Source organism: Molossus molossus, unplaced genomic scaffold (assembly GCF_014108415.1).
Source record: "Molossus molossus isolate mMolMol1 unplaced genomic scaffold, mMolMol1.p scaffold_m16_p_1, whole genome shotgun sequence".
In the NCBI taxonomy this organism is placed as follows: domain Eukaryota; kingdom Metazoa; phylum Chordata; class Mammalia; order Chiroptera; family Molossidae; genus Molossus; species Molossus molossus.
This window is the reverse complement of record NW_023425344.1, coordinates 27,245,774-27,259,934: the sequence shown is the minus strand read 5'-3', so window position 1 is coordinate 27,259,934 and position 14,161 is coordinate 27,245,774. Positions and strand designations below refer to the sequence as shown.

Genomic DNA, 14,161 nt, shown 5'->3' with positions numbered 1-14,161 from the left:
ATTTTACCCTCATGTCACAGGCTTTGGAAGCAAAGGCAGCACTAACCCAGGCCTTCTGACATTCTGCCTCTTAAAGAAAAAGGTCATTTTAAAAAATAAGTTGTTGCCAGGCCGGTGTGGTTCAGTGTTGAGCATCGACCTGTACACCAAGAGGTCGCTGGTTCAATTCCTGGTCAGGGCAACTCCTGCCCGGGTTGCAGGTTTGATCCCCAGTAGGGGGCCTGCAGGAGACAGCGGACCGATGTTTCTCTCACAAAGATGTTTGATGTTTCTATCTCCCTCTCCCTTCCTTTCTCTAAAAAATGAAAATAAAAAACGTATTTTTTAAAAAAAAGTTGTTCCTGTTACTCAGGGAAAAGATAATGAATAATTAGAAGCGGTTGTTTTATTGAGGACATGCTATTCTTTCAAATTTCAGATTTTTAAAAATTGATTTTAGAGGTTGGGGGAGAGGGAGAGACACCAATGTGAGAGAGACACATCGATCGGTTGCCACCTGCACGAGCTCTGACTGGGGACTGGAGCCGAGACCTTCGGTGCACGGGATGATGCTCAACCAAGCCACCCCGTCAGGGCCAAATTTCAGATTTAGGGATTAAATATTTTAGAGGCTAGAACAGATGCTCTCAACCTGGATTCTAAGCCATGGACTTTGATGTTATAAAACTGGACATGTTTTATTCAACAAGTGGATTTCTGCAGAGAAAGGTCCCATCGGATCTTCAATAAAGCAAACTGCTGGTCAAGTACCACAATCTCAACTTAACTCTGCTGAGCCTAGGAAGGTAACGGAGATCTGTGAGTTTAAGAGCTCAGGAAGCTATAGAAACTGTTGCTGGTGGGAATGGAAATGGTACAGCCACTTTCGGAGACTGCTGGCGGTTTTTCACAAAACTAAACATACTCTTGTCGTAAGATCCAGCAATTGCACTGCTTAGTATTTTCCCAAATGAGCTGAAAATTTATGTCCACACAAAAACCTGCACATAAATGTTTACAGCAGCTTTGTTTATAAGATCCAAAAGTTATAAGCAACCCAGATGTCCTTCAGTAGGTGAATGAATAAACTGTTACATCCAGACAACATATCATTCAGCACTAAAGAGAATAGAGCTATCAAGCCATGAAAAGACCTAGAGGAACCCTAAATGCATATTGTTAAGTGAAAGAAGCCAATCTGAAAAGACTATATTCTGTATGTTTCCAACTATACGACAATGTGGAAAAGGCAAAACCAGAGATAGTATAAAGGTCAGTGGTTGCTTGGGGTTTGGAGGAGTGGGGGGAGGTGGGGACAGGCAGAGCACAGTGAAACAATTCTGGATGATACCATAATGGTGGATACATGTCATTATACAACTATCAAACCCACCCTAAGGTAAGCTATGGACTTCAGTTAATAACAACAACGTATCATCAATGGTAACAAATGTACCAACATGTTATTAACCGGGGAAGCTGGCTGGAGTGGGAGGTACAGAGGTGGGAGTTTATATGGGAACACTCTGTACTTTGCACCCAATTTACTGTAAAACTAAAACCACTCTAAAGAATAAAGTATATTTTATTTTTCTTAAAGTCCAGAAAAACACAGTAGGAAAGAATTACAAGAAGCCCCTCAGCAGGTGCAGGCACATGAGGGCTGACCCACACTTTTTCCTCTTGTATCTTTTAATTCAAACTTTTGGCTACTCCCATGAGAAAATATGTCTTTTTCTTGAAGAAATTTGTCATGATCGTTTATTCAAAATATCAGAAAAGGCTAAGAGTGCAGTAATAAAGAGCATTATTAATACACTTTCTATTCCTCAAAATATACAGGAAAGAAATTATTCGAATGGGCAGAAAATGAGAGTAGAGCTGAGCACAGTCGCTGCACATTAACAAGTGAAGCCCAGCACCAGAGACCACATCACGGGGCCTGTCAAACAGCACAGAGGAAGTCAGCAGAGGAGATGTTTTCATGGTGTCATACGAGGTCAAGAATGAATCCTTCCGTAAAATAACACGACTTGGGGCTCCCATTCCACTGAGTTAAAATGATGAGCAAGCTGTGGTCTCCCCCTGCCTCCCCTGGGGCTTCACCATCCTCCCTAGCAGCAAATCATTGTTTCTAAAGGTGATTTCCTTTTGTAGATGTTCCCTGCTCAGAGAGACAAGTCTGAAGAGTATAACGGGGAACTGGACAACAACATTTTGCAGTCAAAAATTAACTTGCTTGTTCAAAATTAATCTGTGGCGTCAGGAGTCAGGATGGTGGCTACCTGGGGCAGTACCAAGGGGATCTGAGGGGCTGGACATGCTCTAGCTCTTCATCTTGGAGCAGGCGCACAGGTACATTCGCCTCGTAAAAAATCCACTGAACCAGCTCTGGCCAGTTTGGTTCCGTGGTTACAGCGTCTGCCTGCAGACCAAGAGTCGTGGGTTCAATTCTGGTCAAGGGCACGTACCTCGGTTGCAGTTGGGCCTCCGGCCCTGGTTGGGGTTGTATGGGAGGCAACCAATCGCTGTGTCTCTCCCACATCAATGTTTCTCTCTCCCTCTCTCTCCCCCTCCCACTCTGTCTGAAAATAAATGAAAAAATATCCTCGGGTGAGGATTAAAAAAATTCACAGAATTACACACCATTAATCCGTGCGCTTTCCTGTGGTTCTATAATACTGCAATTTTTGGGAAAAGAACAATAACAAAACAGTTCTTTGCCTGTTGAGTAACAAAGTCAATTTTGCTGCATGTGTCTTAACCTTATCTCTGCGAGGGGCCTATAAATTGGTTGTAAAAGCAATTAACAACAAACTTCCAAGGCCGACTGATGAATACAGAACCCCGAGGACGCCTGTGGTCTGCGGAGGGAACGACTGGAAGTGGCAGCCCCCCCGGACACGACACTCTGACATGTTTTAATGAATTACAATAAAATCCTATACGAAATCATTTTAAAACCACAGAAAGTCCAACAAAGCAGATATATTCTTTTCACCCTGAAAAATAGCTCCTCTAACCATTAATCTTTAACTGGTGAAAAGTCATGTTATTTAACCCATTTTTGACACCTATTGAATGTAAATCTACTTGGTTTATCTACCCAGTGTGAGTGGAGAAGTCATTCCCTGAAATGCACTCACTCAGAGGAAGAGAAATAGACTCTGAGACATTATCTTCACTAGCCCTACGTCGCCCAGACAGTGTCTTGCACGGAAGAGGACCCGCGTGGACTCGGCACTCAGCCAGCTGTGCAGCGGCCGGAGGCGGCAGCAGGACCCAGGAGTCATCCCATCGGCCCAGTTGGATGGGTTTGAAATGCACACGTTTCAAACAGATCATAAAAATGTGGCTTTGTTGCCTGGCTGGTGTGGCTTAGTGGACTGAGTATCATCTCATGGTCCCAGTTCGATTCCAGTCAGGGCACATGCCTGGGCTGTGGGCTCAATCCCAGGTGGGGGGCATGCAGGAGGCAGCTGATCGATGTTTCTATCTTTCTTTCCCTTCCTCTCTCTTTAAAACAAAAATCAATATAAACAGAAAAAAAAAAGTGGCTTTGCAGTGTCATCATGAGTCCTCCTAGAAAGAGGAGGGTTAATGGGCTCAGATGCCCAGCTGGCACAAGTTCTCCTCTTGGAGTGCTCAAAGTCAGGTGTGTGCAGCGGGATCACCTCCAGCGTCATCTGCACGATTGCCACTCATTTCTGTTTCCTTGCAGTTCTGTTTGGGTTGCATCTTATTTTGCATGAAACATTTATTTACAAAAACATGATTACGTATGCTTTAATAACTATTTAGGTAATCACGCACCATTAATTTCAATAATAATCACATTTTTTGTGAAAGTGTGCCATTATCGAGTTCTTCAGAAACAAACTACCCTGCAAGAAAGACTGTATAAAGGAAACTATTAGCCTTTCTGCTTGTAAGGGAACTCATGACACTGCAAAGCCACCTTTTCCTTTATGATCTTTTAGAAATGTATGATTTTCAAACACAGTAGCATGCACTGCTACCTAAAGGAGAACCAGTTGACTTGGTTTATGTTTCACAAAAGCCATGAATGGTCATTGAGGAAATAATTCAACAAGATGATCAATAAGCCATCAGAGGAAGAGATCATGTCAAATTCGTATCATTCAAGGCAAAGCTGCACTTGTGACAGGACAAAGTCCGAGCTGGCTTTTCTAACCCAGTACTTTCCCTGGATTTTTATACTGATAAAAAAATCACAGAGTCTTCTAGGACAATACACAGGGAGCTGGGACATTAACTGAATGCACTTGTCTAAAGTAAAACTGTGTCACCGCTTTTCTCTAAAGTCTCTTTGCCATGATGTACTCTGTGTCTCAAAACTTGTACAGGTCAAAGAAATCTCAGGATTACATCCCTCAGATACTTCTCATTGCTGCAGAAAAATATTTTGTGGATTTCCTATCCTGATTCATCACACTGTTTTAGGGAAAGCAACACAGTGCTGTCTATAAAAACAAAACAAAACAAAACAATTCACATCAGGGGAGGAATACGCCTCTTCTATGCTGGCTTAGAAAGATGCTCCGCAAAGTGACGATGTAAATGCATTAATAATCAGAAGCGAATTACCATCCATTTACCCATTTATGAACTCCATGTACAAAGCACATTAAGTCTGTCTGAGTATACTGTGTACTTAGAGCTCTAAAGATTCTTCAAGAAAGAACAAGTGGTATGTCGCAAGTCGATTTCAGAAGGAAAAAAAAAGAAAAAGAAAATTTAAAGCCAATTAAAAATCAGGGAAATTACATCCTAAGCTATCAATAAAATTTTTAAAAATCTTCCTATGCTTTCCTTCGACTAGCATAGGCCCGTCCTACTGCAGTAGGACAGCAGGGGATTAAGAGAACTTCAACATGTGATTAAAAGAAAGACAATTCTTTAATTTTTCACACAAACAGAAAACAGATCATAGGCTCTGACTGTTCGGTTTTTCCCTGAATGAGCAGGGGGAGCTTCGAGTCTTCTTGTGTGGTTTAATGACTCTCATTTGCAGGACCCCTGCTGCCCCATCACCCCAAAAAAGAGATATTTATTCTTTGTTTTGATGTGCTTAACTCCCTAGAAAAGTACAGAAAGCCATAGAAAATGCCCTGGGCTACATCAGACAGAAATTTTTGACGCGCTCATTACAGATTCATAACGAACAGACCACAGGCTGCCAGCCCACGCGGCGTGGTTTCCGCGAGATGCGTGGCGTCGAAATGCAAGGACGAGAGCGCGTTTCCAGGTTTAATGCACAAAGCTCATGAGCTTGGTTTTTGTTTTGTGAATTTTGTTCAGGTTTGATAGATTATACCGTTCTAAGTAGACAGCATCATCTACACTTATTTTTAAAACGAAAATATGACAGGAGGATCAATTAATGTTTGATCTCTTATACAAAACATCGTCTCCTTCAACTCCCACACTTGGGGCCAAACTGCGGCCCCAGAGGGACTGGCAGAGGTTCCCGTGGAGCAGACTAGTGCTCAGGGACTCAAGCCCAGGGCTCTGTCCCACTTGACAATTTCTCTCATTCTAAAAGATTCGTTTTAAGGGAGTGCTCCCCTGGTGTTGCTGTTTTCACACGAAAACCGAGACTTGATATGAATCTGCCATTCTGACCTGGCCCCTCCGTGGGGCTGATCAAGCTTAAACTAAGAGGAACTCAAGGCCACCTCCTTGGGGCCGTGCCAGCTCTGGTTTCCTATTTTTTTTGTAAATAACACTTCACAGGTCAGTTGCTGCCTTTTCTTTCCATATGGAAAATAAAAACCGGTACTGTACCTGCACCTCCTCGAAAATCATTGCTTGCTCCTGATTGGTTAACGTTGTCAGGTGCTTCTGGAGTTCTAGTTTGGTTTTAGAAGAATTCAATCCTATTAAGAGAGAAAAGAGAGAGAGAGCGCGCACTGAAAACATATATAAAAGTTACGAGGCAGAGTGAACACTCCTCCACTCACTTCCTTCACCTTCTTACCCACCCACTTCAGGCTTCGAGATTTTACGGAAATCCTGACCAATCAAGTCGATGATGACAGTGACAACAACTAGCACGTTTCAGTTCAATGTTCCAGGCACCATCCTGCACGCCAGGCCTGCAGTGATTGCTTCATACTCGGAACAGTCTGGGGAAGAGGACTGGATTATCCCCACTTTACAGTTAAAGAAACTGAGACCAGAGAGCTTCCATACTTTCCAAAAACCGCCCCCCTGGACTCTCCCTCCGGGCTGTGTGGTTCAAACTACTTTCTGGCCACTGCTCCATGTTAAAACACCTCAGACAGTCAGAATACTGTTCTCAGGAAATGATAAATTCTCATGAGTATTTACATACGAACTCAGTCAGTTTTCTTCAGGAGAGACAACTACTACTCCCTTCGAAAACTGACCAACATTTCCTCTTGCATGTTAGACTCTTTCCTGTGAAACTGCACCACGTGGCCAACAGCTGTCCTTTGCCACCACTTGCTTGTTGATAATCTTAAGACAATGTAACGATCGTTACAGAGGATTCTGAGAAACAGTTATAAAAATGAAGTCATAGTTTTAATGCCTAGTAGTGTCTGATAGTTCAGAAAGTTCTTTGTCCACACATCTATGGCTCAGCCCCTGTCCTGCCTTCTGTGGGTGTCAGGTAAAGGGTTCCACACGATGAGATCAGACGCGAGCACTCGCCGCGCGGAAGCCGCTGTGTGCCACAGACACACCCTGCTCCACGGCACTCTGACGGCGCCACGTTTCGTACAAACTGAAGGTCTGTGGCAACCTCCAGCAGAAAGACGACACCGTGCTGAAGGCTCACATAATGATTAGCATTTTTAAGCAACAAAGTCTTTTCAACTAAAGTACGTACAGTTTTTTTAGACATAATGCTATGACACAATATAGTGTAAACAATTTTTATATGCATGGGAAACCAAACACATTCACGTGATTCGCTTTTACTGTAATATCTGCCTTGCTGTGGTGCTCTGGACTGAACCCGTAGTGTCCCCAAGGTATGCCTGTACTTCTACTCCAAGGGCGGCCCTCTCCTCATCCACCGGCCACTCTCCTCCACCTGAGAGAAGCCCCTGGGCGGGGCCTGGCCTGGTCTTCCAGATGCCGGGGAGCCATGTGGATGCACCTACATGGCAAAGGCTGGCCAGGTGGGAACAGCTCTCAAAACTGGAACAGGAACTTGGCATCATGCCTGTTTAACAGCTGAGTTTGTTGAGGTCTACAGAAGCCAGGTGACCCGCCCAAGGTCAGGAGCCCACCAGCATCCAAGCCCTCCCCAGAGCTCCTCCCTCCTGACAGGTGGTGGCGAGGGTGCTGCCCCCGACTCACACCCTGCAGCCATCTCAGCTCCCAGGAAGTCCTTCCTTCCCTCCCACTTTTCTTTTTCTGTTTTCCCAGGAAAAGGCTAGAGGCCACCATAAAAACAAAGGCCAACATTTCTTCAGTGACAGATGTGCCACTTTGCTCAACACTACAGGCAAAATCTCATTTAATCCTCGAAATAATCCTTGAAGTGGGCCCTATTTTTAGTAATCCAAGGTATAGGCGGGGAAACCGAGCCACAATGAAGTAAAGTATTTTGTCCAAGGTCATCGGCTAAGCAAGGGACCGAGTTTGTCTCCAGAGGTCACTCTTAAACCCTCACTGCCTCCCTTTTACCCAGCGTTAGGTCGTCTGACACAGGAGGGCTCCAGTACCAAAGTGAACTGCTTCACAGCTGGGTAAGAGTCCAGAAAGGGCTGATGGGTTCTGTCGGAGCACACTTGGGTGCTCTTGGCAAGACGTCAGATCACATAAGCCAGGGAGACCAACAGCTGATTTTACTTTACTAAGTTCTTAAACGTTGAATCAAAACAGTGTTTAAATTTATGGTAACATAAGCCCTCGTAATCATTACCTAAACATGCTCCCGGCCAGGATACCTCTGGCGCAGTACAAGCATCCTAGCTGGGACACTCTGTATTGTTTAATGGACATTCACACATGGAGAGAAACCTCAAGCGCTAAGAAGAGACTAATTACACTCTTCTAACGATCTTAGGTGAAACCATGCAGTAAAGACTTCATACTCGGCAGGTATGACTCAGAGACCCTTCGACAAGTTTGAGTCTTGTCTTCAGGATGCCTTGATTCACCGGGTCCTTCCTGCCCCAACTCAAACAGAGGCGGCCCCAGCCAGGTCCAGTCCATCTACACACACCGCACACCCGCCACGTGGCTCCCACCCTCCTCCCGGGCCTCCTGGGTGGTTTCTGCAGCAAGGTGGTGCACGCCCACGGGGTGCCAAAGGCTTCCCGGGGCAGAGTGAGGCCAGAAAAACGCAGTCAGAATCAAGGGCATTCCCAAACCCTAATCCCACAGCCCCCTCGCTGGTGAGCCTGCCGTCACTCTGCCATGGCCGGAAAGGCTGCAAGCGGAGCTCTGACCAGTGGCTTGGCTTAGTCCAGCGGTTCTCTACCTGGGGGTCGTGACCCCTTTGGGGGTCGAACGACCCTTTCACAGGGGTCGCCTAAGACCATCGGAAAACACATATTTCCAGTGGCGATTCATAACAGTAGCAAAATTACAGTTATGAAGTAGCAACAAAAATAATTTTATGGTTGGGGGTCACCACAACATGAGGAACTGTATGAAAGGGTCGCAGCATTAGGGAGGTTAAGGACCCCTGGCTTACTCAGAGTGCAGAAGGAAACCTCAGTTCAGCTGTTTGTTCCCTTCTTAGTGAAAGTGTAATTCATTCTAGTAATTCTGAAAGTGCTCCTCTAAACTTTAAAATAAGCAAAATGCTACGTAAATACAACTAGCAGTGGTCCGCAGTTCAGATTCCAACCGCGGAGCTGCTTCTCGTGCCGTAAGCGCCCGTTGGGGCAGCATGTCCAAGGTCGTCAGTGTGCACCGAGTATTTACTGTTTCATACTTTCCGGGGCACAACCTGGCCACATCCGTTAGCAAAGCACAGTCCTGAAGCCTCTCTTTCAGTGGCCGTGTCGCTGGTCCTCTGCACAGTTATGGAGTTCTCAGCCAGACCATATGCTCCCATTAACTACGCTTACGGGAACGTGCAATGAGCTTTAAAACCGCTTGCTTCATTGTGCCGATTAGAATGCAGCAGAGCAAAAAACAAGGGCCTCAAACTGTTCATAAAAGAACTGCATCTCCCCTACTGCGGATGCCTCTTAGTATCGTGCCATCTGTACTGGAAATGCTGCCCATCACGGAGGCAAACACACCTTCACCAGCCCACGTGATGGACGCTTTTACATTAGCACCGCTTTCTGCTTTGCTTCGATGTTAGATGACAGATGAATTAAATGTGCAAACCTATAGCTGCGAAATTCTACCCCGATTAAACTTATCAGTTATGACTTTCTGATAACTAAGCCAGGCTGAAGAAAGATTTATCAGGTGGAAGTCTGGAACCCCTCCAGTCCCTATAGATCACAATCTGCTTTATCTTCAAGGCCAAAGTCACTGCTGGCTTCTTAATATGCTCTTAAGGGACATTTCCATCATCGTGTACCTTATCTTGAAAGCCACTAGGAAAGGGTCAGCAATCCTCTCAGATGAGATCTCTAGTTAAAGCCCAACTTTTCTTGTTCCCAGATATATGTTGTATGATGTCAGCAAATAGTAACAATTGGGAAAACAGTTGAAAATATTAATCATTTTGATTCATTTTGAAGAGCACTATAATGCCAGAAAATGAAACTTCAAAAACCTTAAGAAGAAAATTGTCAATTTATCTCACTTAAAAAGAGGAATCAAACCATCATCATAAAAAACAAAACAAACAAAAACACCCCAGAAAGCAACAAGTGCTGGCAAGGAGGTAGAGAAACTGCTGATGTGGTGCAGACACTGCAGAAAACATTATGGTAGTTTCTCAAAACATTAAACACAGAATTACCACGTGATCCAGCATTTCCAGTTCTGGGTATATTCCCAAAGGCATGACAAGCAGGTACGTGAACAGGTGTCTGTACACTACCACCCACAGCGGCATCATTCACTACAGCCTACAGGTGGAAACAACCCAAGTGTCCACTGGCAGATGAATGGATACACAAAATGTGGTAAATTAACACAATGGAATAGTATTCAGCCTTAAAAAGAAGGGAAATTCTGACACTTGCTGCAACACGAATGAACCTAGGAGATGTTTACTAAATAAATAAGCCAGACACAAAAGGACAAACACTGGGGTTCTGCCTCTGTGAGAAACCTAGAGCAGTCACCGCCGTCGAGACAGACAGAATGCTGGGCGCCAGGGGCGGGAAGGGGGGGAACTGAGAGCTGATGTGTAATAAGTTTCAGTCTGAAACGATGAAAAAGGCCTGAGCTGGACGGAAGTGTCAGCTGCACGACCGTGTGAGTGTACGTAAGGCCACTGAACTATACTCGTGAAAAGGGCAACATGATGAAATTTATCTTGGGTATACTTTTACCACAATCATTAAAAAATAAAATCACATTTAAATAGTAATGTCTTTTTTCTTCACACCTGTAGCACCTATAAGTATTCAAGAGACATGGGAAACTTCAAAAACCTTCTAAGAAAAAATTGGTTAAAAAAATCTTCTGTTTTTTAACATTAACATGGTTTGCTTAACTCTGTGATTCTCCTCAAAACCACACACAGAAAGTTTTAGAAATCCTCCCAAAAGTGGAACAAAATGCAAAATCAGTGAGAGAGAGAAATGAACCCCTTCGGCTTCAGGATTCCTCTGGTGAACATCACAGCCCCCACTTCATCCTGACCTTTGGCCCTGGGCCCCTCCTGCAGTCCCAGAGACAGAGCCTCTCCCTGCCGAGGCGGATTCCCCATCCTCGTTCGGGCGGAACGTCCTCGGTCCCCTCTGACCCGTGTGGTCCCCCAAGCTCTGAATCTGCTCAAACCCCTCCCACTGAGAAAAACAAAGTCACTGGTTCTTCCCCACATGGCCCTCTCCTGGGAGGACAGCGCTGGTGCAGGTAACAGCGGGGCTTCCCACCTGGGTCTGACTCCTGGACCAGTTTATTCCTAGTTTACACTAGTTTACTCTTAGACTTGTCTAATCCTCAACTTATCCCTACAATGTGCAAAACAAATAGCCCCTTTCCTCCAACCATGTGGTGAGGATTAAATGGGTTAGAATACAGGTGCACGAAAGCACCTAGCACAGGGCCTGGCACTTCTTACGTTCTCAACAAATAATAGCTGCAAATCGTAACATAATGGTTTTGCCTTCAGTCAAATTTCTATCAAGTGTAGTCCATACTCAGTCACCACTTCTTTTACTCTTTCCCATTTGCTCCTCAACCTGTCTTCGGTCCCCTCAACTCCAGTAAAACTGCTCTGGCAGAGGTTACCGATGACCTTCCAATCGAGACACCCAGAAAAAATTCTTTAGCTCTTATCTTACTAGATCTCTCCATAGCAGCCAATAGGACAGGCCAGTCATACAACCTTGAATAACTACTGCACTGGCTTTGTAACCCCTTTCCCTAGCTCCTCCACTACCTCAAAGCCCCCTGGAGGGCAGATGGTAAGAGGGGGCACCTAGCACAATACCTGACCTATGGCACACATTCACTGCATGCTGAACAACCCCAGTAACTAATACAAGGCTCTGTTAGGCAGAACCTCTCAACAAATACAGATCATCTCGTTTTCCGGGGGGCCTTTCACTCCCACTATGTTAAAGCACGAGAGGGGCCCCACTCACCCTCGATGCGCTCGCAGAGCTTATGCAGGTCCTGCAGGGGGCAGCCCTCACACAGCTGGGCTGGCGCTTTCGTCTGCTGCACAGCAGCCACCGTGAAGGCCTGTTTCAGTGTCATCATGATTTCATCAACCTGGTCAAAGAGAAGAGAGACTGTAGCCAGCGACAAGTCCAATTAAAATGAGCTGGGCTCAGCATTCGGAACTCTGCGGCAAGACTTTGTATTTAAGAAATTTCCAGACTGTGAGTCATAAATAGGCAGGTAATAGTCATAACTGCCAGGATTCAGGATTTTTAAGAAATAATTTATGTACCCCTATGTTTATAGCAGTGCTTTTTATAATAACTAAGATCTGGAAACAGCCCAAGTGTGCATCAGTAGAAGAGTGGATAGAAAAGCTGTGGTATATGGAAGAAAAAAGGAGAAAATCTGTAATACTTACAATAAACATTAAAATAAAATAAAAAGCTGTGGTACATTTACAGAATAGAATACTATGCAGCTATAAAAAAGAAGGATTTCTTACCCTTTGAGACAGCATGGAGGGACCTGGAGAGTATTATGCTAAGTGAAATAAGCCAGTCAGAGAGAGACAAGTATCACATGATCTCACTTATATGTGGAATCTAATGAACAAAATAAACTGACAAACAAAATAGATCCAGAGACACAAAAGCCTGGAACAGACTGATGAATTTCAGGGGGAAGAGGAGGCGGGCAAAGAGATTAACCAGAGAACTTATATGCATATATGCATAGCCCATGGACAGAGACAATAGTGTGGGGAAGTCCTTGGGGGGGGGGGATGGGAAAAAGGGGGAAACATTTGTAATATTTTCAACAATAAAGACAATATTTTAAAAGTAGTAAGAATTTCAGATGACAAAAAAATAACTGCTAGGATTACCACCTGAGAAATACAACCTAGATGCTCAAGGCTCTTACAGGGGATAAGAGAAAAACTAATAACACAAAGTAAATACTGGGTGAAAAAGCCAACTCCTATGATCAAATGTCCAAAATGATATTTTTAAATTGCTAAACCAGAGGGGGCAGGCAACTCGGTTCTTTGAAAATAATAAAAATCACAAATGCACACCCAAGTAAGTCTCAGATGTGGGCTATTTAACAGTCACGAGAGAATAATTCAAGCCAAATGATGATATGTCAACGAGACTGGTTTTGCTAAGGAAAGACACGTGAGTGCGCCGACAGCCTTGAGCGAAGGCTGCCGGCGAGAGCGCTGGTCTGGCTTACCAGAGCTTCGTTTGTGCACTGGAACACGTAACAGACGAAATGAAAGCCTCCGCCTCCCGAAGACTCGCGGCAGATGAACCCGAAGTGGTCCACGTGTCTAATACCCTGTTGGAGGCGGGGAGGAAGGAACGGTGAGCCGGATCCCAAAGAGGCACGGTGCCCGGACGGCGCCTGCACATTTGCCCCACACGATGTGCGAGAGCACCAAACAATTAGTATTTTCCCAGATAATTTAAGTGTCTAAGACACCTCTCAAATATGATGATTAACAGTTCTTCTAAAATGTGGCTCTGATTATTCCCACAATAAGATAAGTAAGATCTGAAAACAGGAGTATGTAATGCTCATTTTAACTAAAAGGAAGGAGAGAAAAGCTGACAGAAAAACGAGAATTTTTCTTAGATGTTAAAGGATAAAGAGCTACTTGGAAAATCAAAAGCAGACCAGAGATTAATGAAGAAACACAGTTGTAGACATACCCCATACACACACACACACACACACACGCATGTACACATGCAAACACACACTGACACAAAGGTGAAAATATTTAAAACATGTACTTATAAAATAAACAGGTAAATACTGAAGTAAACTGGTATGAAGAATGGATCAGAAATTATAATCACAAAGAACAGAGAAGCTTCTAAACATAAAATATTAAAGCCAGGGTTCCATCATAGTTTCTTAAGAGCTCTTTTTACTAAATATTAATAGCTAAACTTGTTTTGAAAGTATCAGTGAAGAGGCACCTTAATACAGATAAGACAATGCCCATAAATATTAGTGTTCAGGATCCTGAGGGGGCGGGGTGCAGAGGTGAGTGTTGACAGCAGGAAGTTCGGGTGATTACGTAAACCTGAGGAAATCATAAAACTATCACGTGACAAAGCACACATTTAACATCAACATTTTAATACAAATAGCAACAAATCAACATAAAAATTCTGTGGAGAATCTCACTTTCAGATCATATATTTTCCAATAAATGAGCAATCATGGACATAAGCCAGCATCTCAATCAATGTTCTCCAACATCTAACTTAAGCATATGCTTACTGCTCAGGGAAAGAAGATTTGGAAAAAACGGTTCCTTTGTAAATGGTTCCCTATTCAATCTATGAAGGAGCATTTTTTTTTTTTTTTTTTTTTTCGGTACATGCCCCTAGCCGCTAGGGCCTAGCGGGAACTGAACCCG

The 14,161-nt window shown here is 44.1% G+C and overlaps 1 protein-coding gene across 3 annotated transcripts in view; it reads right to left on the bottom strand.

Annotated features, from left to right (window-relative positions):
- Positions 1-14,161, bottom strand: part of TBC1D1 (TBC1 domain family member 1) — a 224,504-nt gene that overhangs the window by 100,114 nt on the left and 110,229 nt on the right. For all 3 annotated transcript variants that reach the window (XM_036263997.1, XM_036263982.1, XM_036263989.1), the window contains 3 exons: positions 12,964-13,068; positions 11,709-11,838; positions 5,788-5,879 (listed from right to left, as the gene is read on the bottom strand). In XM_036263997.1, the coding sequence (XP_036119890.1) occupies positions 5,788-5,879; positions 11,709-11,838; positions 12,964-13,068 (327 nt within the window). The remainder of the gene's footprint in view (positions 1-5,787; positions 5,880-11,708; positions 11,839-12,963; positions 13,069-14,161) is intronic.